This window comes from Siniperca chuatsi, linkage group LG1 (assembly GCF_020085105.1).
Source record: "Siniperca chuatsi isolate FFG_IHB_CAS linkage group LG1, ASM2008510v1, whole genome shotgun sequence".
Taxonomy (NCBI): Eukaryota; Metazoa; Chordata; class Actinopteri; order Centrarchiformes; family Sinipercidae; genus Siniperca; species Siniperca chuatsi.
In genome coordinates this window covers 31,572,564-31,599,592 of record NC_058042.1, presented here as the reverse complement: position 1 = coordinate 31,599,592, position 27,029 = coordinate 31,572,564, and the positions used below count along the sequence as shown (strand labels likewise).

Genomic DNA, 27,029 nt, shown 5'->3' with positions numbered 1-27,029 from the left:
TGAGGAAGGCAAGATGCTATCACACATTCAACACACATACGAACATAACAGAAGCCCTCCTGCTGTGCTGTATTGTATGTGTAACATGCAGTAGATGCAGTAGCTACCTAGTAAGGCCATGAAGCAGATACACATGGCAAAGAGGGAGCTGAAGCTCAGGCCCACGTCCTCCCGGTAGATGGCCAGTGTTGTCTCGCAGTGGCGTCCTCTGTAACCCTCTGGGCAGTGGCAGGTGAATTTGGAGGGTGACTGGGCCACGCAGGTCCCCTGGTGACAAGGCCGCGTAGCACAGAGGGTGTAGACACAGGACTTTCTGGTCCCATTCACACGGATAATGTGGCCAGGAGGACATCTGCAAAGAGGGGTTGGTCAGGGACAACAGGGAAGGGAAAGAAAGAAGAGGAAGTAAAGGAAAACAAAAGAATCATAAAATAAATGTAGATTAAGATCAATTCGATGTGCATGACACCAGATTTGATTAGGTAAACGTGTAGTAATCCCTCTGAGGAAATGTGTCATTACAGAAGCAGTTACAGATGAATCAAAGAAAATAACAGCATGTAAATAAAAATAGAGGAACAAGGGGAATAAAACTAATTATATTGGACAGTTACAGCATTGGAAGATACAATGAAAATTAACATGAGTATGCAGGATAAAACAAGTCTTATTGAATGTTTATTACCATTTCCCACAGCGAAAAAAGTTAATTACTCTCTTTTAATCACTGATCAGGTGTACACCTCAATAGAGAATGAACTGGAGGAGATGAAAATGTTGACTGCGGCACTGGCAGTAACTAGGATGATTTTATGCAGACGGGCAAATTTTCTGCCTCACTTCAGAAAGCACCACTATAATTAAAAGCTCATTTGGGTGTAACAGCTCAAACAAACATTTTATGAGCCCATTAATTCAGTATCCCATTGAATGTCTATGGTGCAGCTCCAGTCTGTACATTTTGATGACATCAGAGATGAATCTTGCCTCTGGTCTCTGGAGAGATATCGACTCAACTTTACTATGAAACTGCAACACTAAATTCAAAATGGTACTGTAATTTATCTCATAGCTGTTTCTCTTCCACTATAAAACTAATCCAGACAAGACACTAAAGAGTTAATTTACTGTATCTTCTCCCAAACTATGTCTCCTGTGAATTATGTTCATAAGCAACTAATATGCTCTAGCGATTCATATTCACTGGCAACATTTCAGAGGTTTAGGATGTTGGATGGGGGTCTAAGCATCTAACTTTGACATCCCGTCCCCATGCTCTGTCTCACAATAGTCGGTTTGGGCATTTTTAATTCTTGACCATAATCCTCTCAACCCTCAGCTTTCATTTAAATACGTGATATTCCCATAACAGCCATTATTATCCCTGTCGATAATCGTAAAGCAGCCTCCTGTTATGTGGTGCACAGTTTAAGGACCCAAATGCAGAAGACCAGGAAGCGGTAAGTGGATAAGGTAGCAGGATGACTTCAGTATTTATTGGTGATGTAGCTCACAAGCAGGTAGAGGCAGACAGACAGGCAGGCAGACAGGCAACAAACAGGTAACAGGCAGGTAGGCAGATACAGGTCCAGGTAATGGAAAACGGGTTACAGGCTGGCAGTGGTTGAAACCAGGAAATAAGTCCAACAAGGCTAAACAGATCCGACAGGGAGCAGGCAAAGTTCAAAGTCCAGAATCCAGACACGGTCCAAAGGAGACAAAGAATAATTCCAACAGAACTCACCAGAAACAACTGCCTGGCCATTTGATATAGGTACAATGGTACAATGAAACACGCACATGACAGGAACAACGACCCGACAATGAACAAAGGAAAAGACCCTGACTAAATACACTAAGGTAGGTGAGACCACGACACACAGGTGCAAACAATCAAGGAGGGGCCAACAATCAAAACTGGATGGAAAGCAATAATGACAGTAAGAAAAACCACAAGACACACAAGGGGAAGAGAATACTACAAAACAAAACAGGAAACAGGACAAAAATTCAAACTATGACACCTCTGGAGTGAAATAAAAGGAAGAGAGAAGAAATGAAGAATAGACTATAGATTTAGTAAACCATATTTATTAATCCTAAAAATATTTTCAAGGGACACTTCAACTTTTTTCTTTAATTTGCCATGGTGAGCCTATAATCATTTTTTGGATACTGTTTGGAGACCAACAGCAAATAAACGAATGGGAACATTTGGATAAATCAGTCACTAATGTCTTCTCTGAAGTGTGTTCTTTCATTTGGTAGAGGAATTTCTTCATCGAAGGTCATGCACATAGATGATAGATAGATGTTGAGTTTTAGTGTGCTTCTCCATGCATCTTCCATAGGCTTCAACAGAACTGGCACCAAAGTGTGGCACCAAGCAGATCTTTAGAACATTATAATGATGTAATGACCCTTCCTTCTTTTTTTTAGTTTCCTTGTTTCGATCACACCGGTTGCAGTGTTGAATCACATCAGAGCGTCAGTGACATCAGAATCAGATCAGAATAACACAGGTCAGAAAATAAATTAAGTACCAAGTGGGTATAAGTATAAAATAAAATAAGTGTAGCTTAAAAGTGGATTTACCGGTTGATGATAAGTATTTACGGTATAATAATACAATGTAATAATATGAGTAATAAGTAGTAGTGCATGTACTGTTAAATGTAGCTTATTGAGATTATTATGAGATGGTGGATATTGCACAGTAGTAATAGAAGTATGAATAAATATCAATAAATTAAACTGAAAACAGAGTATATTGCACCGGAGTATTAAACAGAGAATATATGCACAATTATTTCAAGTATTACAGTGATGTTAATGATCCAATGTCCAGTTTATTGACTAAAGGTCATATTGACTGACACTTAGAGGGAGGAGTTAAAGAGTTTGATGGCCACAGGCAGGAATGACTTCCTGTGGCGCTCTGTGGTGCATTTTGGGGGGATGAGTCTTTCGCTGAAGGTACTCCTTTGTTTGACCATCATACATCAGCAAATGTGTTGATGATGAGGTGATCACAAAGACAATAAAATAATTCCCCAATCAGAAAGCCTGGATGAATGGAGAGGTGAAGGCTCTACTCAGAGCCAAAAAAGATGCTTTTCGGCCAGGAGACAAGGAAGCATACAACACCGCTAGAGTGAGACTGAAAACTGCCATCAAGATGGCAAAGCTGAGACATCTGGAGAGAAACCTCAACACCAAAGATATGTGGCAGGCGATTAAAAACATCAAAGGCTACAAAAGCAGGAGCGTGAGAGTGTGAGGCCACGTTACCAGATGAGCTAAACACATTTTATGCTTGTTTTGATCTCCCCAACAAGTCAGCTGTAAAGTCTACTCCGATTTCAGCTCAGCATTCAACACAATCTTCCCCATGAAACTGTTTGGAAAACTTAGCACTCTGGGCTTGGGTACCACATTCTGCAACTGGATATTGGACTTCCTCACAAACAGCCCCTTAGGGCTGTGTGCTCAGCCCCCTCCTGTTCACGCTGTACAACCATGACTGCAACCCCTGACATGGAGGCAACTCGGTTGTGAAGTTTGCAGATGACACCACCATCATCGGCTGGATTTCAAACAACGATGAGACTTCATACTTGGAGGAAATCTATTTTGCAGAATGGTGCACGGAGAACAACCTACTGCTCAACGTCATCAAAATCAAGGAGCTGATCATTGATTTTAGGAAAAAGGAGGCAAATGCACATACCCCTTGTCTACATCAGTGGAACTGAGGAATAGTTTTAGGTACCTGGGAATCAGGATCACAGAGAACCTGACATGGTTCTCTCACATCTCCACCCTGTTCAAGAAAGCTCAGAAACGGTTGTATTTCTTATGAAAATTTAAGAAAGCAAAATTACTGAGCCAAGTTATTAACTTTTACAGAGGAGCAATAGAAAGCATCCTGACTGGAAACATCACAAACTGACATGGGATGTGCACGGCCCAGGACCAGACAGCTCTGCAGTAGGTGCTTAAAACTGCTCAGAAGATCATTGGTACCAACCTACCGAGCATCAGCAATATTGGTGAGGTGAGGTGCCTGCACCGAGCCCAAAGGATACTAAACTAGGTAGATGCTTACGGCGTAGGTTTTGATTTATAGTTGAGCGTCAGATTTCACCTGTTGATATCACCATCGTACCACATAGTAACTGTGTTAAATTTTACGTATTTTAATTTACTTTGTGATACAGAGCGACGGTAGGCTATACACATACTGGAAAGGAGAAGGCTACTGCGTGTCTTTCTTCAACTTGCCTCATGCTGTCTTCTCCACAAGCAGAAAACACAAACACAAGCAGCCCATGCTGACCAATCACTTCTTGCAGCCCCCATGTGGTATCTCAGTAGCTACGTAATGTACGTAACTAATTGTATTTTGATGTGTATGTCTGTATGCAATATAAATGTGATGTAGTTAATCTAAGTGTCTCTGGGTGACTGTGGCATAGTGGTAGAGCGGGTCGTCCACCCAGCTTCCCCCAGCCCACATGTTGAAGTTTTGGGCAAGACACTGAACCCCGAATTACTCCCGAGGGCTGTGCCTTCGGTGTGTTAGTGTGTGTGAATGATTTACGTTATTTGAACTAATGGCACCTGCCATCAGTGTATGAATGTGTGTGAATGGGGTGAATGTGATATGTAGTGAAGCGCTTTGAGTAGTTGGAAAAAGACTAGAAAAGCGCTATATAAGTACAGTCCATTTACCATCTGCTGCACATAGAAAAATATTTAGGTCTAATTTTCACAAAACGATAAATGTGGCATCAATGAACGTAGTGGTTATCATACAGACCTTACTTTAAAGGTCCAGTTTGTAACATTTCGGAGGATCTATTGGCAGAAATGGAATATAATATTCATAGGTATGTTTTCATTAGTGTACAATCACCTGGAAATAAGAATCGTTCGCATTTTCGTTACCTTAGAATGAGCTGTTTTTATCTACAGAGGGAGCGGGTCCCCTTCTATAGAGACCACCTTTTTTTTTTTTACAGTAGCCCAGAACAGACGAACCAGACACTGGCTCTAGATAGGCTTTTTGCATTTTTCGCATCCACTGTAGTTTCTCCTACACACTTGGAAAGCAAGCAGTATTCAGTTGGTTACAATCTGCAACTTCACCGCTAAATGCCACTAAATCCTACACACTGATCCGTTAAGTCAACATATATGCTGGAAATGTCATGTTTGACACCCTGATAATTTTGAGAAAGTGATACACACTTTGGTTGGCTGAGGACTATTTGTTTATGTAACACTCTCAACTTCCCTCTAATCTTCATCTTGTACAGATGCGTTACAGATGTGTACAGATTTTAACCATTAAAAGAATGTGATTTTATTTTTGTCATTAGAGCCAATACAAAGTGGAATGACTTGTCCCAAGACATCCAAAGCCTGTATCATCTTTAAAATCACTTTTCATAATTATTAATTATTGAAGTTTTAAATGCCATCAAGTTTGATAACGTGAGGACACAGAACACAGACCTAGCTGTTTAAAACACAACATTTTAAAAGGTAATTAAATGTGGGTGGGATTATTATGCCATAACAAAAGCTCAGCATTCAGTATTCATTATGCCTAGTTGGAGTCTGTGTAGGTGTTGAATACAGGATGCCTGTCAGTCAACTAGACAACAGTGCTTCTCATTTCTCTGCACTCTCTTATCATTGCCAGTCGTTAGAATCAGTGCTGTGATGAGTGTCTTATCATAACCTAGATGAACATGCACGCTCACTCACAGTAAGTAATGACCATAGACTAGGGCTGGACGATAAATCGAAATGTAATCAAAACCGAAATTCAGAACCTCTAACTGATGTAAATTTTCCCATGTCGGTTATTTCATTTTTTAATCCTGTTAATACTTTCCCCTTAAAAACATACTACCACGTGTGTAGTCACGTCACACTGCCCCGTCCAGTCAGCAGCATGGAAGCAACATAGAGGAGAACTCAAACACCAAGTCAACTGAGCAACAGGAGCAGCTTGTACCAAAGAAAAATGCAGTGTCCATCATGTGGACACATTTTGGCTTCAGTAAAGAAGACACAGAACAAGTCAAAGTCAAATGTAAACACTGCAGAAAAACAGTTTCATTACCAAAGGTAATACCACCAATCTGTTTCAACACTTTACGAGCACAATCACGTTACCGAATATGAACAGTGCACGGCTCAAAAAAAAAGAAAGAAAAAAGACAGACTGATAAGCGCCCAGCAACAGATGCCTCCACAAAGCAGGTGTCGATAACACAAGCATTTACAAATGTTACACAATATGAAAAGGATTCAAGAAGATGGAAAGAAATAACTGACGCCATTTGTTACTACATCGCAAAGGATATGGCTCCCATAGCTACAGTGGAACGCAGTGGGTTTAAACACCTCTTTAAAACTCTTGACAGAAGATACACTGTGCCATCACGACCATTTTTTCCCCCAAACTGCGCTGCCCAACATGTACAAAACATGTCGTAAAAGGGTAGCTGCTGAACTGAAGTCTGTTCAGCACTTTGCATCCACATCTGATCTCTGGTCAAGTAGGATGATGAACCCATACTTCAGCTTTCCTTTGCACTCAATGGATGGACACAGCAGCAGTGTTTTGGACACCGGCTTCACCTTGCAATCGGTAAATGCACATTAGCTTAAAAGACACAATGCTATAATATTCAATAATCTAATTGGGGCTATCTGGGTGCTTGGCTGCTATATTCTTTCTGTGTTTGTTTGTATGTGTCATAAATGATTATGTCTGTTTTTATAACTTGTGTTTTTATTCTCCTTTTCTTTTCTGTGCTGATGTTCTTGTTAAGCACTTTGTTACATGTGTTTAAAACGGTGCTATATGAATAATATTTTATTTTAGCACACTAAATAAATACTGACAACAATAAAAAAAAACATATAACACCTTGTAACCTATGTTACATTGTGCTTGATATTACAATGTTACAATGTAAACTCCAAACGTTGTCAGTGAACTATGAGGGCAAAACAAAGCAAAAAAACAAAACAAAATAATCGTTCATTAATAGTAAACAAAGTAAAATGTTCAATTAATCGAGATTTTGATTTTAGGTCATATCGTCCAGCCCTACCATAGACTAGTATAAAAGAAGTGGACGTAGCCACCGTGACATCATCACCCATTGGTTTTGAAACTTCGAGTTTCAAGTTTGCATCACTGCAGACCGGAGACTTTGAGAGGGTGGGGTAGCTGTCAATCATTTTTTAATTTGGCCAATCAGAGGCTTAAACTCCACTGTTAATCAAAAACTAATGTCAACAGTAAGGCCTGATAATGAACCAGTTGTTCATTATCATTTTAAAAAAAGAATACATTCAAAACAGGATTAGAATTGATTTATATTTTAAATATAACTAAATATTGTTTCTAGAGCAGCAATAGTAAAGTTCACAACAGCAAAGTCGCTATATACACTCACTAATATTTCAGTGGAAATGAATCTGAAATGTCAGTAAATTAAAATAGCCTAAGTTAAGAAATAATGAAGGACACAGACAGTCAGGAGGAGGAAGGCATGATACTAGAGGACCTCCTGTCCTGTCCTCCTTCCTCTGCTGCAGGTACCGCTTGTAGAGAGAGGAGGGGCTGGTTTGTCTTAGCCAGCAGCTAAAGTTACAAGAATGTGCCAAATTTTAAGATTTGTGGCAAACACACTTAAGCTACATACAGACAGCTTTCATTTTAGCTTGTTCTTAACAATTAGCTATTAGCTTAACAAGTGTGCTGTGGTTGTAACAACAACTGTGGACAAAGCAGGAAGAAAAATCACTTTTTGACTTTTTACTCGAGTTGTTCACTTCACCTGGTTGACTGACTCCATCGCGGCTCCATCTCGTCTCTGTAGGAGCTGAGCCCCGCCCTCGGTCAAACACGCAGCGGAGAGGCTAGTGTGACAATAATTTCAGTGTCACATATTCAGGTCAGAAAATCCTGAATTTTGGATTAATCTGGAAAAATCACATCCCTGACACATACTGAAAACAAGCTACAAAATGTAATACCTCTGAAAATGGCGTTTAAGGCTTTTTAATACTGTTTAAGGGCCTTAATCTTAGCTAAATTGATTTATCAACTTTTAATACATTTTAAGACCCCATGGACACCCTGGTATGAATTAGGCTACGTCAACTTTCACTTATTTCACCTTAGCCATCCACGAAAATCTCTTTCTGTTGCTGAATCTTCATCTTCACACACTTATTAGATTTACAAGGCCTAATTTAAAAGTTTGTTCCCACTGCACTGCCGTTTGCCACTGCTTTTCTAGCCTATTAGCTAGCTACTGTAATTTCCTATAACGGTTAGCGAGTTAGCTAACATTAGCTTGCAGATTACTGCATTGATTAAAAAAAGTTGCTGTCTGTTGATACTTTGATCCTTTGACTAGAGCTGAAAACTTCGGATCTAAACATTGAGAAAGAAGTCAAGTTTGCTTCTTCGTGTCAGACCTCCCCCTTCTCCTATAAAAAATATGATTAGCCGAATTAAAAACTGATTGACAACTGGTTCAGGTGGCATATTGGTGAAATTAGCTTTTGACTGACAGTGACATGTAAGGCTCTGATTGGCCAAATTAAAAAATGATTGACAGTTACCCCGATCATTCAAAGTCTCCGGTCACAACAGCTCCGGTCGAGACACCCTACTCTCGAGATTGGCTTTTTGGCCATCGTCATCTTAGTTTTTTGGAGCCAGAAGCGACCATATTTGGATGAAAGGGTGAAGCTAGCTTGGTTAGCAAGGTGCATACGTAACTGACGTTAACTGTGATATTAACTGGGGTGCTAATTTTGGCTAGCAAAAAACTTGCAAAATGTACTTACATGGAAAAAATGAACAGCCGACTCCTTAGATTTTCTTAGGAGAAAACACAGCACCCAAAAACAAGTTCACAGCTAGTTAAATGTACACAGTGCAGTGGATATTATGCATTGCCTCTATCCTGATTGACAGGTTGCCGTGGTAGCGACTTGTCAGTCACAAGGTAGCCACACCCTAAAGCATACCCTGCTTTATCGTCTATTTTACTCTAAATGGGACCATAATTTACAAAATGAACAGCATGCTGTATTGAAGAAGACTTAGCCATTGGCTATTCTAAGCAGCATAACATAAAATACTCCAATTCATCCTCCTTCAACAACAAAAGTCCTACTAAAGAACTCCACTAGGACCCTCCAAACCCAAGCGAGACAGCTGTCGAAGATAGACACAATCACAACAACACATACCATCCCTTTGTGTTGTCTCACTTGCACCCTACCTCCTCCACCCAATTCTATTATCAGATATCTGGGTATAAACATCGCCTCAGTCAACTCAGCTCAATTTCACTCCACTACTAGAAAAAAGCAGCAATGATCTAAAGCGATGGTCTAACCTTTCCCTCTCTTTAACTGGATGAATAGCAACCACAAAGATGAAAGTTATACTTACAAATTACCTCTTCTCAATGATTCCATTAAAACCTACAGCCAAATGGTTCCAGTCACCGAATTCTGTCATATCACACTTCTACTGGAAACATACTACTACCTGGCAAACCAGTTACAGTCTCTCCTTAAATGGATCAATTCTAACATGACTCTTATATCTTGGATTAAATTAGAACTAGCAGCATGCAACAAAATAAAACTCACTGATTTATTCTTCATTGGCTCAAACATCAAATATCACAATTGCTTCAAAAACCCACTCATTTCCTCAACTCTGACAGCCTGGTGGAAAACACACATCCCTGCATGTACACACCTCTCCGGCACAGCCTGGACTTTCAGCTCAACAAATCTCCACTTCACTTCAACATGTGGGAACAAAAAGGAATCACACAACTTCACCATCTATTTCCAAACGATGCATTTATCTCATTTAAAGATCCAGAGGTATGAGGTCAGAGGGGGACATTTTTTCAAATACCTACAAATCAGTTATTAAAAATAAAATTAATATAGTTAGCAATCCACTTCAACTACTCCATCCAGCAGAAAAGATCATGAAATATTCTACAACCACCAAAGTTCTTTCAAACTTATATAAACTAATCTCCAATACAGATAACAACATCCACCTGCCAACAGCTAAATGGGAAAGAGATTTATCTCTCCCCTCTGACACCAGCCTCTGGACACAGGTCTGCAGAAAATCATTTAAAATGACAAAGAATACAAATCTACAACTAATCCAGTATACAATCCTGCATAGAACACACATCACTCAAAACCAAATCCATACAATGGGTCTCTCAGACACAGATAAATGTTTACAATGCACTCTAGGCACTACAGACTACCTCCACTCCATATGGCTGTACAACACTTTTGGGTTAAGATAACACAGAAGCTCTCCTCAATCTTGGGTTGCAGCATTTGCCTCTCTCCCTCATTATGCATACTTGGTGACTTATCCTCAGTTGAGCTTCCACCAAAACCCACACACTGGTTGCCCTAGCTATCGCCCAGAAAGTCATCTTTACAAACTGGAAAACCGAAACAAACAATAAGCATCAATCATTGGTTAAACCTTCTTACAGAACATATATCAATGAAAACTTAACTGCCTCTTTAAGAAAGCAAATGTCACACTTGACACTTGGACTCCATTTATCACAAATCTCAATCTTAACCTTGATTTTGTCACTGAGTGAATGCCACTAAACAACTAAACCACTAACATCTCCATACTCAGACTTACCCATTTATACATTTCACTGCCAAACTGTCTCACATTTCATCCATTAACACCCTGCTCACTCACAAAGCTAATTATCTACCTCCTCCTTCCTTTCCTAAGTCCTTTCTATTATATGTGTGCATTATCTTTATTTTTCTTTTTTTTTTTCTCTTTCTTGGAGTCGCCCTGGCGTGTGATTAGTGCTGCGTGACAGACTGAGGCTGGTGTTCTCCAGATCCATAACCCACAATAACTAAAATATAAATAAAGGGAAAGACTTTTGACTAGGATGAGCAAACCCCCTCTGGAGGGCCTGGGAGTTGCCCACCAAGATATCAGCCTCCACTTAAAAAAAAACAACAACAACAACAACAACAACAAAAAAAACCCAACAACAATCGTGAAACATAAAGTTATTGGTAGGGTTCTGCACCTCGGGTGGGGATGACTCCAGCTCCCCTGTCGCGCCACCGTGGGCCGCTCCTTTGATGATCGGATCTGGTTATGTGTCTTTATGTGTCCCTGTACTTGTCTTCACCTGTTGTGTAATCACTTTATTGCAAATTAAAAAAATTATAAAAAACACCATAAACTCATTAGGAAAGTGAAAAGTAGGGTCATTTTCTCCTAGACTTCAGTACAATCTAAAAGAGTTCTTTTTGCAACCAGTGGAGTTGCCCCCTGTTGGCCATTACAAAGAATGCAGGTTTAAGGAACTTCCGCAATGGCTTTACTTTTCAGACCCGGAGGTCGCCGCTTGGTAATAACGTGTGGTGTTATGTGAGTTTCTGAAGGGTGTTTGCTTTTGGTTTTGACCCATTTTCACTGAAAAATACTAGTTATTTTTTAAAAAAGATCATATTTTATAGAGATTTTCAACTCAAGAACGCAAGAAAATGCAAAACACCTGATGATTATGCTGCAGATCAGCCAGGATGTTTGGCAAACGTAACACTATCGCAGGTGACAAGGTTGACTGAAGTGTAAACTTCCCCAAATCAAATTAAGAGTGACCAGACCCACTATAGTTTCTGATACTCAGAATTCTGATATAGTAGCATTTTGGCTCCCACAGCAATTTTTTCGAACATAACCAATAGTCCCACAGAATAATATACTTAACAATATGCTCCTTGGCCTTGAAAGTAAGACTACCTCACACTAACGATCGCATTAGAGCAGATAAAAACACGGGAGTTTAGCAAACAGTCAATTTAATGCTATAAATGTCCTTTTTAAAATTAAATCAAAAATATCAATGAAAAATCAGTGTGTTTATTTGAGCCCTGGGGAGAAGAATTATTCACACTCCAGTATGCTATTATTTGACTAGCTGACTGTGGCCCCTGAGTATGAATTATCAAACACTTGCGCTTGGAGGACTTGCTGCCAATACTTACTACTCTCTAATCATCTCACAAGGTTCGGGTCAAGTGTTGAAAAGGGAACAAGGTGAGCAAGCAGGGTGGGGATGGAGTGGGAGACTGAGTGTGTGTGTTTATGTGTGTGTGTGTGTGTGTGTGGTAGGCGTGTGGCAAAGGTAAAGGGGTTAAAACACTGAGCAAGATGAAAGCCATACAAACCAAGAAATGGAGGGGCAGTCAGCAAGAATGAGAGCCATTGTAAAAAAAAAAAAAAAAAAAAGGTTGGTGGATGGATGATGTGGGTGAGTGAATCAGAGGAGGGTAAGAAAGGGAAAGGCAAGATTAAAAGCTAAGAGGCTGCACAGACTGAATGGAGGCTGATGTTTCCAATGGCAGAAAAACTGCTGAGATTAGTACATGTGCTTAAGAGCACTCAGTGTTTGATTCGGTCTGTGCTACAGGAGAGGCTTGTTAGTTTGCTGCGGCTTTTCATTGCATGACATTTCCCATTTCCCACTGACAAACAAACTAACCCTCATACAGGAAGTCATACAGTAGAGCATGTGAATTGTTGATCAAGCAAAAGTGTGAATCCCATCAGGGTCAGAGGGCTGGGAAAATAATTTATTTTCACCTCCAACATTTTAGGTGTTTAGCTTAGTGACGGAGCAGCTGGGTTTCACTGCCGTGTTCATTACCTTTTAAAGGGAGACATGGCTGGTGCTGAACGCAGTGGCTCTTGTGGGATTTTAACTTTTCAAAGTCTCTCTGAGGCCATCTTTAGACTGACAATAACTGCCTCAAAAAACGCAGCCTCCTCATTCATTTTGAATGAGACCACAGTCATAGTGTACTGGGGTCGTGGCAGAGAGCTCCAGCAAACCCAAAAAAACCCAAAAAGTTTTTGCTGCAGTGTAGTCAACCAGCAAGCCACTATGTTGGCTAATCGTGTTTACCTCACAAACACCAAGGCAGAGAGGAAAGTTGTTATTGTGACTACTTGCCAGAGTTGTACAATCTTCCCTCAAAGAGTATAAACTGCTCCCACAGTGCCATTGTGTTTGATAAGCCTTAAAACTGGACTTCCTGGTTTGTAATTTCATCCTCTCACCAGTAACCTGTACCAACAAGTACACCGGCGCAGCCTGGAACAACTAAGCCTCCCTGGTGTACATTTATGTTTATGATTTCTATTTTAATGTTGTTAAGTGATGCAAACACGTTATTTGGTGCTTTTGGAGTTCACTGTAGGATTGACTTTGAAGCTGCTCCACAGTATTTCTCCTCTGTCGGGCAGGCTGGGGGCAGAACAGTGCTGATCTGAGTTCACATGACACCCTGCCCATGACTAAGAGGCTCAATGAGTTTACTTGCTCATTTGTTTTTTTTCAAAGAGCAGATATCAATTTCAAAAGAAAACAAAATGAACACATAATTTGATTTGATGACATTCAACCAGTTTGGCACTTAGAGACTGTCTGGCACTCACCTCACAGTTTTGTCATTTCAGCCAGTGGTTTTTAATCAAGAAACTGAGCAGCGAGGCACAATAAAAACAAGTTAATTTAGGCTTTGTATGTAACCTAACATCCACAGCCCTGAAAAGACAGTTAATCAGGCAGTCAAGCCTGTAGAAAAAAGGTAGACTAAGGTAAGAAAGAATGCTGTTGAAGAGTTGCGACAGAATTAGCTACAGTCAATTTGTGATCTCTATCCATCTTTTATCCAGAGCGATTATCTTAATACTTTGGGAAGTGTTAAGTAATCACCTGAAAAATATTTAATGGGGTACTGCAGTGATTTACTATTGCACTTTTATAAAGTGGTGGGACTCGCAAAGACAGACTAAAAAAGAATAGTACAAATTGATGCAGCTGAGGTTGAGATATCTTGACTTTTACTCCCTAGGCTGGGCTCTAAAACAGCTGCGTCCTTCCCGTAATGCAACCAAGCATTATTTAGTTAGACCATGTAAATGCCCAAGGCTTTCAAAAGTCCACATTCACAGTTTTTGTTGCAGGCTTTTTGTTATAAATGTGTTGTTACCAAGCCCAACCCAGACTTCCACCAGAGCCAAATAAGATATTATATAACTGTTTTCAGAGGCTAAGCAGTACTCCTCATGACAAGTAAACTGATGCTCGTGTAAAATGTATTTTTCGGAAGCACTTTTCAGACATGGAATACGCAACATTGCTGCTTTCTTCTATCTGTAAAAGTGATGGCTTTTCGTCAATCAGACATAGGTGTCTTTTAAGTTAATGTTCCTTACTTCTTCATTCTGACATTACAGAAAAGAGTTTTGTGCTTGGGTGATATTTGGAAGGTGGTGTGCGAGAGGGAGCAGAGAGAGTGAGTAAGTGATGCTATTCATGTTTGCAAACATGAAGACTGTTTTTGTTCTTCCACAGGCTGCATCACTGATGGATTTTAAAACTTATTTTCCCAAGCCTTAATTAATGACCATCGTGAGTTTCCGCATCAATTTTATCATTTAACATCATTAGAGAGTGAATTAAGCTGCCTGTTTCATGATATCCAACAGTGCACAAGCCTTGAATGACAGGATGTTAGGACTTAATTCCCATTTGTTCACATGCTGTATAAGGGCTTGACGATATGGCTTATAAATAATATCTCGATATTTTAAGGCTATGCCGTGATATATGATATATATCTCGATGTACACATTTTCTCTAAAATAACATATTGTAAATTCTCAGATAGTGCAAACATATGATGATCTTGTGGAACATGATGCATTCTTGCAGATTAAACTACCCAGCAGTATATAAAGTATCTTAAACATCTACAGCAGTAAATGCAACATACACATTAATGCAGCAGTATATTAATCCAAAAACATCATATATAATAGTAAAACACTGATAAGGACCATTTTACTGCTCAATGAGTACTTTAAGTAAATGTTGCTATAATACTTACACACTTTTACCTTAGTAATGTTTAGAATGCAGAACTTTTACTTGTAGTGGAGTATTTTCTAAGTTGGTATTAGTACTTTTGTTTAAGTAATGGACCTGAATACTTAGCACACCCACAGTCTAACTGCACCTGTGTGTTACTGACCGAGCCTCCCTCTTTAAGAAAGGTCGTCTTGTGGGTAACCTGTGTGTGTGACGGAGTGTGGCTGGTTTGTTGTAAAAAAAAAAAAAAAAAAAAGTGTGTAGATAAGTTCAGGTTGCAGTAAATTTATAATAGTTACTGAAAAGCTTGCTGCCACAGAAAATAAATAAAAAGTTCCTGTTTATGTAACGATGCTACGGCGTCTTCTTGTGCTCTTTACAGCAGAGTTGCTCCAGACTGTGAACAGCTAGTTAGCAGCTATGAGACAGGCTAAAGTCACTTAAAATAGCCTAAAACCAGAGGTCTCCTGTTGCGGAGCTGCAAGCCGTGGACAGAGTAATCAGAGAGATCAGATGATTGATCGCATTTTCTCGTAGCTGCTAACAAGCTAGCATTTCACAGCCTGGACCAACTCTGCTGTGAGGAGTAGAGACGCTGTTGTACGTTACATAAAGAGGGACTTTTTCTTTCTTTTCTTTGCTAGCAAACATAACACACAGCCTTTCAGTAACTATTAAACTGTAACCTGAGTTTATCTACAAAATTTATGAGATGGACGGTAATTGGCTACCACATTTTCCTGCTGATAGCCCAACTTCTTCTTGTACCATAAAATGGTTGCCATTGAATTTGCACAGACATTTCACCAGCTTTAGAACAAATAAAGGCTATGCGATGCTTTTTCTTCTACAATTTGCCCCGCCTCAAGTAGGACAGTGCCAGATTATTTTAAAGCACATTCATGTGGCTATGAACAAAAATAATACCAAGGTCAAAAGCTTCAGAGGTTGAGTGAGCTGGTTTAAATGCATGTGTCTTCATGCCTTTGTGTCAAAATGATGAGTGTGTGTGTGGAACATCCAAGAGTGAATGTGCACAACTGTGCAGTTACGTTTGGTGTGTACGGGTTTGTGTGTGTACCTGCATTCGTGCACTCTCCACAAGTCAACACAGGTGAAGGGGGGGCTACATTGGTTCCGTTTGCAGGAATCAGACGAGCACCCAAGGGAGAGTCCTTGTATGCTGACCTGAGAAACCCCATCTCGCGGCTTGCTGTCCAGTGGCATGTAGCGACCATTAAGGCGTATGTCCCTCATGCACCCTGCAGGGAGAAAAATGGAAAAGAGTTCAATGGAACAAGAAATACATTCACCTACACAGATACAAAATTAAATTAGACAGAGTTTTACCTCATGTACCTGGTGAGTAAATCAAGCACATGTTGAGCTTACTAGCTCAAGTTCAGTTTAAAATTTATTGATATTTATTCATACTTCTATTACTACTGTGCAATATCCACCGTCTCATTATAATCTTAATAGGCTACACTTAACTTGACAGTTCATGCACTATTACTTACTACTTGTATTATTACATTGCATTATTATACCGTATTATTATCATCAACTGGTAAACCCACTTTGTACTTTACACTTATTTTAATTTTATACTTATACCCACTTGGTACTTAATTTATTTTCTGACCTGTATTATAGTGTATTATATTTTTTGCTTAGTACTTCTATCCCTGTGTGCACTGACCCAGACTGCTTTGTCACTTTCAGTGTTATCCAAGGTTTAGCAAAATTGTTTTTTTTAGTGGAAACAATGTTACATTGTGTTTCTCGTTGTACAGTATTTTTTGCAGCATCTTAAAATGCCATTCATGCTGTTCGAGGAAATCTCTGACAACACTGAAGGCGAAGATTTGCATACATGTTGGGTATTGTATAATGTGCTCCATGGTGCACTGATAGCTGTGTTGTTTACACTTGTCACTGGGTTATACGCCTGAGACACTTACCAAAGGGGAGTAAACATGCTGCACACAGTTTGTAGAAAACACTTTCCTCAACCAGAGAAACAATTGCAAATTGGGGCAAAACGCTTTCGCTTGGAACAAACCCCGATGGGTCTGGCTCCTACTTGTAGTTAAAGGATACTTTAAAAGATACTTATTTTCACAGGTTTGGCCATCATTATTATAACTTCACTTACTACTCACCAAAGTAATTAGTGAAATCTGGGAACATGGTCATATTGCTAAAAAGAAGAACGAGCAGTCAGACAGATTTTAAACAAACCCCCAGGTTAGGCAAACGTATTAGAAAGAGATCATGTTGTAAAACAACAACTGAACTATCCTTTAATTGCAAAAAATTGCACTGACCTTGAATTCTCTAAAAGCAACTCTAAAATAAACCGACGGACCACCGGCTAACCGAGCAACACATCCAAAGCCACCTCATTTTCCCTCCCACGGATGGGTAACATAACAACTGGGCATAGCATAGAGTAACAGTGTATATAGCTAAGCAAAGGACTGTTTAACTTGTGTACATGTGACGTTACTGATGTGTTTTCAGTGAGGTTTTATTGTTGTGATCTTCTCCATGGTTAACGTGAGGTTATTATTGTAACCGAAATTTAGTTCTCAGCCACCGCTAAGTTGATGTTAGATGTTAGTTATGCTCCACACAGACAGAGTCTTTGCATGCTAACTAACTCCTTTTAACTTGGCACCGTTATGCTAAACAGATCATACACATACACCTCTAGTTTGGCCCTTAAAGGCCACCACACCCAGCGGAGAGAAACTTTAAAGCGCCGGCTGCACATGCTCTCTTGTTTCTGACCACATACAGCACATACAGAGGCAGAACAAAGAAATATACACACATTCTTTTGCTTGACGCCATCTTAGATCCAAGCAGCCATATTGGATGCACACACACACACACACACACACACACACACACACACACACACACACACACACATATATCCCTTTGTTCTGTAGTTTAGTATTTAGAGGTAGACTTCACACTGTGTTTTTGCTTTGTATTTCTTTTTAAATAAATGCTTGTGTACAATTATGCTGGCTTCTTTAATGTTTCACAAGAGAGAGTAATTTGCCAACCTCTTCTATGCTGAAATCCAAATCCTTCAACCTACTAGCTATTAATGGTAACTGGTTATAGTTATTAATTTAATTATTAATCAGCGTTCCAAATTGATAGTTTAGTGTATTTTATGAGACTCAATCAATTAATTGGCTATCATTTCTCTTCTTTAAGAAGAGTGGTGCCCCCAAGGACTTTATTCATTAAAGTTATTTCTGATTATATTTTATAATTCTGATAATTAACTGATTGCACCTACACAAGTGGGTGCCTCCCTTTAACCATCGTGAATCCCAACACATCTCATTCCGTCTGTGTCACTATTTGAAAAGTAGATGAAATGTAAATGCAAACACACGCAGACTCGTACACACGCACACTTTCCCTGCCACCATCTATCACGTCTGCCTCTTTTGAAGAAAAGTGCTTTTAAAGTACATTTAATAAACACATGCATGGTCTTTTACTGCCTGAGGCACAGCTGTCTACACCTCTCACTGTCTAACTTCAGGGAGTGCTCTCTTTCTCTCTCTCACTTTATGTCTGCATCTCTCCATAGTTCTGACCTCTTCCTCTCTTTATTATCATACAGTAGTTTCTAGTTTCTATGTATCCTCTCCGGAACTTCTTTTCCGACTGATTGTATCTGCCAACAATTGGGTTCATATGTGCATATATAACTCAAACAGTCAGCACAAAAGAAGTCTGAACTGTGGATTAAGTGTTATTGTTTTGACGTAAAATGCATTCAATGATGAAAATTCATGAACTGCTTTCTCAATCAAACTCAACCTCCACCAAAACTCTGTGCTTACACTCCATTTTGCACATATTTACATACTATCGTGAAACCTGTTAAATTTATGTTCAAAGTGTCAGGGAGCCAACACAGACACCCCCAGCTCCACCCACCACAGTCAGCAGGTCACAATCACCTGAATACTGATTACACACACCTGCCACCAATCAACCCACTGCACTATAAAGCAACACTTCCCCAATTCACTCACTGTCTGGTCTCAACTCTACCATGAGGTATGAGGTACTACCCGACTAACTTCTCTACTGAAGACTTCTGCGTATTCTGGCTTCCCCTCAGTGTGTGTGTGTGTGTGTGTGTGTGTCCGTGTCCGTCCGTCCTCGTCACTATCAGTGAACAGCATGGACATCTACGACAGATAAGACTCTCATAGACATTTCTAGTCTTTGCATATTTGGTTACTGCTTTGCTCCTCCTGTGTAACCTACTACTGTGGCAATAAACCTTCCTCGTATCTGCACTTACCTCCGTGTCCTGTGTTCGTCTGACACAAAGCCTCACATAACACAATTATTATATATTAGACTGCAATTTGCTACATTCTGCTTCTGCTACATCTAAAAAGAAATAAATAAAAATGCATAAACTCCTAATTGGGACACAGAGCATCTATTTTCATTCCATGATGACCTCTGGCGTTTCACAACCCATCGCCGGATGGTGACACTTCTACTTCTACCTTACTCTCCATTCCTCAACCCCATAGAGGACTTCTTTTCCTCATGGAGGTGGAAAGTTTATGACCACCGTCCAGATGATAAGATTTGATAAGATCTTGGACACAATAAATGCTGGCTGTCTGGACGTATGTGCAGAAGATTGTCAGGGATGCGAAAAGATTTCCCAGGTGTATTGCAAGAGAGGACATAAGGTGTGATGTAGATGAGAACTTGTGGCCAAATGCACATGACAGGTTTGACCAGCACTGTTGTATTTCTATATCTGTAGCTATCCTATACAAGTGAATATGTTTAGTTTTGTATTGCATTACTGGAATTACTTTAGTTTAATTGTGTGCACTTGGAATTCATTTATGCAAAAACAAAAGGCCTATTGAAGCACATTGCAACATTTCTGACATCTGCGACACATTTACTGTAAGGTAGCACAATCCATGCATTACAGAGGTGCTCTTCTTTTTGTTGCAATAGAATCTTGGTTTATGCTGAATAAATAAAATATACTTCAAAGACAACAGTGATACATATTGAAATGCTACCTGTTCATATTTTTTTTTAGGTCATTGTGTAATGAGTGACAAAGTGTTACTGTTGGGAGACAAATGTTGTCAGTGTGAAATGTTTGTTCTGCTGAGGTACATGTCGGTAAAGAGAACTGTCGGAACAGGTTTAAAAAGTGAACTCAGTATAGAGAAATGTGTGGTACCAACTGTTAAAAAAACCAAAAAAAAACCTGTAATTCTTTTAGACTGGCTCCCCAAGAACCAAGCTGAGTTCCTGGGTTTTGCTTACCAGGAGCTGAGTATAGTAATGGGGAATAATCCACAAAGTTAGCTGTAACCAAACCACTGTCTAAAGGCTACAACTGTTAACAACATGTTTCAGAAGGACCCATCTATTACCAAAGATGTTGGTAATGCCACTCTATACCAGAGTCTGTTCTCCTAAGAAGAATGACAGCATCAGGGGCCGTTTGGCTTGCCATTTCAGCAAGTGCCCCAAAACGACACGTTAAAGTGACAAAGCCCTCTAGCAGGGGTAGTATTTATCATGGGAGCAAAAGAGGAAGTCAGGTGACCTTATTGTAGAGCAACAAAGTCCACGTAGGGAGGAGGTTGGGGTGAATGGACAGGCTAATAAAACATCAGACTTTGACATGGGAGACTGCATGCTGTTCATTTCCCGTTTCAAACCAAAAGTCAACAGTTTCTTTAAGCAAGACCACAATTGTTCCCTAACCTTAACCACATTTATTATTGTAACCATAACGATGAAGGTCCTGTAACCTCAACGAAGTACCTTTTTTATCCCAAACCGCAATGTTTCCCTAACCTTAACGAGGTACTTACTTACCATAATCTTTCCCTAAACCTAATCTGTCACAGATAGGCCGGGCACCACCATCCACTAATCACCCACACCTGCTCCCAATTACACTCCTGCTCCCTATTAGTCCCAGTCACAGCCAGTATATAAGACCTGCACTCACCTCAGTATGTGTCCGACCTCGTTCAAGTTTAGGACTCCCCATGCCACTGGGCATAACACTTAGTTTCTCCTGTCTCCCTCCAGTGATCTCCCTGCCTGCCTCCAGTGATCTCCTTCCTACAGACTTCCCTCTCTACACACCCACTATATCTGGCTGTCATTCAATAAAGAACCTTCTTGTCCATCTCTCTGTCCCTTGCCTGTCTGTACTGTAACATAACCAAGTCAAACCTTAACCATAGCAATGTCACATCATTAAACAGATTTATTTTTCGACAGTAATTTGTAATGGTTTTGGAAGGCCGATTGGGGTGTCAGATCAGAACACGCTCCTATATGTCATTCTTGAGGGCATGGACAAGTGATATCCTGGAGATGGAATCAGGTAACAGAAGGCATAAATGTGTTAAAATCTATTTATGAAATTACATAGTTGCAAGAGTCATAAACAAGCGCCTAAAAGGACTTAACGACTGAATATCTCAAATAAATGTTGTTCAGATCTTTTGTTTATTCAGTACAAAAATGAATAAGAGGTTAACTGCAAGGCAGAGAACCTTGTGCACAGGTGTATTTAAAAAGATATTGTTTCAATGATATAAACACATAGGAAAAGTGCAAACTTATCACAACAAAACAGGCATACTTGCCACTCATGTTTTAACAAAAGCTTTCATATTTATGATATACTAACATCTCTCTCTCACACACAGAAGCCTTCCTGCCCCTTATTCCCTAGCCCCTCCATACACTCAGCTGTGGGGACGGCCATCATCTCAGCTAACAATAAATATGCATTTGGGTGAATTAGCCATTAAACTGTCATATCAATCATTCACGAACACATTAAATGTCACAATTCTCCCTTGAAAATAGTGCATATGAATAGATAAAAGGACCTATTTCTGGTAGCACTTTTCAGGAGGAATACTTGTTAAACTGTCTCACATGCCCTGAACAACACACCACCCTTTTCACTTTATCCTGTGACACATCAAACACATCACATTATGTCTTTCTCCCACACACACACACACATATGGGTTATATACAGTATAGCCTGGGTTGTGTTTTGATGGTGAATAGCAAACAATATTCAGTGTTATTTTGTCATTTTGCCATTGTATGATCCGTCAGTTCTCCACTGAAAGGGACATTCAGGAAGATTTATACTGTTGTGTGGTATAACCTTTCTACCATTCTCTGCACACAATGTTTACCTCTTAACAATTCAGCCCAGCATTCATCTGCCTGAGATTTTAAAGGAAGACTCTCTTAAACGATGAGTGAAATGATCATAGATTTTTGTCCTGCCTTTGAAAAAAAAATCTAACAGTGCTGTTCTGTACAAAATCATAAAAAAAATGACCTTGGCAAAAGGATCAGGATGAGAACAAGAGGATTATTGAGATGATTTGAACCACCAATCCTAGCCATTACACAGAACATATTATATATATATTTAGTAATTGAAAGAAAACGCTGTTGAAATCCTTTGCCATGTCTGTGTATCTTAGAGGAAAACTTCCAGTGTTCCACTATTTAGGATAACATTTTGCTGACCAGCTTTACTGCTGGGATATGAGGATGCAGCAACAGTGCTACCCACAGCTTTTGCAAAGTCCATTCCTGTCCATTTGGGCCAGAAACACCATTAATCGTACCTTAACCCCAGCTCTGGAAGTCAAAATAGAGAAGAACGTCTAGGCCCATTGTATAACATAGAGATAACTACAAGCACTAAAGTCTTCTAAGGAGCTGAACTTGTTTGGTCTTTTGTGACACTTTGTGACAAGCTACATCACTTCTACTGACAGTGTGAAGTTCCAAGCATTGAAATCTTTAAAGGTCATTCATACATTGATATCATTTGAGGGCTCTCCACATGACCCAGCATTCATGTAAGACTAAGCTTAGTTATGTTGTGTTTCTTTATTTTTTTCCATTTGTACACAACTGCTGAAACACTCACTTTTGATCATGTGAAAATCATAGAGAGAATAATGAACAGGTAAAAGCAGCAACTTTACAGAGGTGAGAAAAAAAAGAAAACATTTAAGCCATTAGTGCACTGCAGCTCAGAAATCCTCACTAGTAAAGCTGTATTCAAGAAGAATGAAGTCATCATTTTAGTGTTTGTAAAATTAAGTATAAGGTGTAAACATAATTCCGCGACAAAATGTTTTTATAAATGAATTGTTCAAAATATCTGGGCGTATTTTACAGTTGTTACATATAGAGATGGGGTATTAGAAAGTGGCAATACGTAGAAACCAGAAGGGAGAGTAGAATGAAACAGAATGCAATAATGAGGCAGCTTTCCACATCTGGCGAATCAGACTGGGTTCCCTGAAAGTTCAGACTGAGGAAGTTTTGTTAGAAATGTCAGCACCTGGCCAAGTGATTGCTGAGACATTAGTTTTATTTTGTGCTATGGGATATTTAAAAAAAAAAATCATACTTATTGTCCATTTAACAAGTTGTCCTTCAGCCTCTAGCTGCTCCAGCTGCTCCCATGCAGACATACTTGACAGCTCCCAAGTAGGAATGCAAAGTGAACTACGCTGACACATGGAAGTGCTGCAAAGAGCTTGGGATTCAGCCTACAGTATATCCAATTCATGAAAACCTTCACATTTGCTTTTCTTAATACCTGATGTTTAGAAGGTCTTTCCTGACAACAATCCCTTGATGCACAGAGTAAAACTGATCACCAGTAAAAACACTTGCAAATCAGAAAATCTCTTATAGTGTGTTCCCAGTTCTTGTCCAAAGTTAATGAACAAAAGATTCAGTGGAAAGCCTGAAAACTCTGATAGACACTTTTTGCTATGAGCTAAATGTGTAGTTATCACCTACCCTGGAAGCTCTTGTTGATTCCAGAGGGGAAGGTGTTTCCCAGCATCACCACAGTGTGGTCAATGATGATTTCTCGGCTTCTGCCCCGCGATCCTGTGACCTCCCGCTGCCCTCCGCCACCATCCAGTCGCAGCGTTATCTCATTGTCATGTCGATCTAGGAAGACCTCATGCCATTCACCATTGTCGAGGCGATAGGTGGGCAGGGTTAGGTTGTAGTCCCCATCACCAAGGTTGTAGAAAACAGAGAGGAGGCCCTGGAAGATCTTCATTGGAAAGAGGACATTTAGTATGAGATTTACAAGTTCAGCTTAACTTTGACTTCAGATGTTTGGTCTGGAATTGAAAAATGCCTTTTTGTGAGCCAAATTTCAACCATAATTGCACATATTGGGACATTGTTATTGGTTATTAGGAGTATTTAGCAAAATAACTCTAAACACACACCAGCTCAAACAAATGCATAATTGAAATAAATGATTAATCTTGACCAACATTAGCTTAAAGGGTCTTATTAGAATGCACTGGGTTCACACATAATGTAAGGGCTTGACATTAGCATGAAAAACTAGTAAAACACTGACACACTGGTGCAGGCCAGGATCTTTGCCAGGTAACTAGTGTTCAATGTATTCCATTCCATCCTCTCTGTTGAGGCAGCTACATTTGGAAGCTTTCCTTCTTGCTTCTCCCATACATTTTAGTATGTGTTAAGCATGCTTTTCTTAACAATATATCATCCATCATCAAAGGAGCAAGACATTTTTTTGCACACTTGAACCCTTTTCTACTATAAATCATGCAGACAGATCTATCAAGTGGCGAGACAACTAAAAATTGACTATGCCTTAAGACTGAGCAAAACATATCCTTCTTTTTTCATTTATTCTTAGCCCTTTCACAACTGTCAGCTGAATGACCCTAATTTCCTTTTTGTTGCAATCTCAAAATGGCAACAGGCCTTGTTGCTAACAGAGTCTTTATAGGAAAACTGCAAATGAAGATGCAAGTCTTAACCACTCTCTTAATATTGCCAGTGGCCATATTACAATGTCATAGCAGTAGTTCTAGTTGATTTGAATGTTTCATTTTTTACTTAGCAGGGACAGTTGCTTAACACAATATAACTGAACTTTCATAAAATAGATTGTGCTACACAACAACAGGTGTTCATATTTTTGGACAACAGTTACTTATACTTGAATAAAGAATAAAGCTGTAAGCCTAGCCAACTTTGGCTAAGCATGGCCTGGCATTATGTTGTATGCTATAAGTGCACGGCCTAGAACAATACTGAAACAATACTACTAAAACAAAATTGGTCAGAAAGCTTGACTGTGTGAGTGTGTGTGAATGATTAGTTAGGTTCTTTGGACTGATGAGCAGTTAGCACCTGCCATCAGTATGTGAAAGGGGTTGAATGTGATATGTAGTGTGAAGCGCTTTGAGTGGTCAGAAGAACAGTCCATTTACCATTCATAAATTGATTACTGTAGCATATTTAGGCAGAGGCCATGGACAATACACTGTTTCTCATAAATCTTGGTGCAATATACAGATCAAAATCTTTAAAGCATCTTTAATAAGCTAAATATTTTGCAAAAATACAAAAACTGACTGCAGTAATCATACAGTTAAACAAAGAACTACAACATGTTGCAACAATGTTTCTTTTGGGTGTAGTGAAGCAAGTACCATGGATTCTCAAATACTGGGCTTTATTTACCTCAACAGAAGAAAGGACCAGGCCTTTGTTTGCCAGCTTTCTCCCAGCAGAATGGAGCTGAATAGTATTTGGATTTTGGTGCTAAACGTACCCAAAATTAAATTTGAAAGTAGCAAAGTCTTTTCAGAGAAAACTGCTTTCTTGGGATTATCCACAAACCTCCCTGTGAACAGTTTTCATTGTGGACAATTGCCTTCCAACCTACAACTGCCATCTGTCTATCTTTAAACAGAAAGATGCACACAATGTCCCAAATGTATTTTTTATTTTTTTACACTTTGAGTGGCACAAACCAAATAAGATTCAGCTTCTTTGTTTTGGGACAGTGGCGGAAGTCTCAGTGGCACAAATATTCAAACCTCAGCAAGTCAAATCAAAACTATCTACATGGCAAGACACCACTGAGGGTAAATGGGAAAATATGTTGAACCAACCCAAGTCCAAGCCTCAGGTTTTAAAGCTAATGGGGATCAGGAAAAAAAAAATGTTACTTGGTTGGTAAAAAACTGGATCAATAGGCCAATTTGGCCAGTTGGCCAATAAGCCAGATTGACTCCCAGGAGGTTAGCAAACATAGAGAAAATCAAAAAGCCCCATTTAGTAAACTGACATCTCTACCATTTGGTGAAAGTCTAATCTCAAGTAAACCTCCTTCATATAGAGCAAATGTATAATATGAACACACAAAATCAATATAGTGAAGGTTCTAACCTCCCCACCACCTCCACCCCAAAGTTTAGTCCACTAAGCATTGGCCACATGTTTTACCATAATATGATCACAACGCACTTGAGGAAAAGCCAGTTGTCATTTTGTTGCTATGGGCCTAAAATAGGCACTGTTCTGGTGAAGCTGACATTTTAACTTGAGTTATGTTATACAAACATGCCCTGCCTTCGGTGCTGTCAACACACACACACACACACACACACACACACACACACACACATATGCACGGTCCAGAAGGACATCTTGTTAAGGAAAAGTGTCTGTGATGTGGAGACAGTGAGGAAAGGGAAAGACACAGGGATGAAGAAAAAGAGAATTTATGGTTGAGAAGTGAGAATGAGGGAGAAAAAACAAAAAACACTTCTCATGTTTACACAACAAGCTGCTTCCCTCTGCCCGCAGATCTTGAGATGAAAACAGTTCCACTTTGGTTTTTGCTGTGATGCTAATCACATGTCAATCACAGAACAATATTCGTTTAAAACAAATCCTGTGTGTGTGTGTGTGTGAGTGAGTGAGTGTGTGAGAGAGAGAGAGAGAGAGAGAGAGAGAGAAAGAAATGTTGCAGTGTTTAGTTTTCACTTTTTGTATTTGTATTTTAACTGCAAGTCTACAATTTATTATTATTAGTTTCTATTT

At 39.5% G+C, this 27,029-nt stretch overlaps 1 protein-coding gene across 4 annotated transcripts in view; it reads right to left on the bottom strand.

Moving 5' to 3' along the window:
• si:ch211-186j3.6 (neural-cadherin) overlaps nucleotides 1-27,029 on the bottom strand; it is a 310,397-nt gene that overhangs the window by 24,172 nt on the left and 259,196 nt on the right. For all 4 annotated transcript variants that reach the window (XM_044167606.1, XM_044167542.1, XM_044167692.1 and 1 more), the window contains 3 exons: nucleotides 23,937-24,201; nucleotides 16,108-16,288; nucleotides 108-352 (listed from right to left, as the gene is read on the bottom strand). In XM_044167606.1, the coding sequence (XP_044023541.1) occupies nucleotides 108-352; nucleotides 16,108-16,288; nucleotides 23,937-24,201 (691 nt within the window). The remainder of the gene's footprint in view (nucleotides 1-107; nucleotides 353-16,107; nucleotides 16,289-23,936; nucleotides 24,202-27,029) is intronic.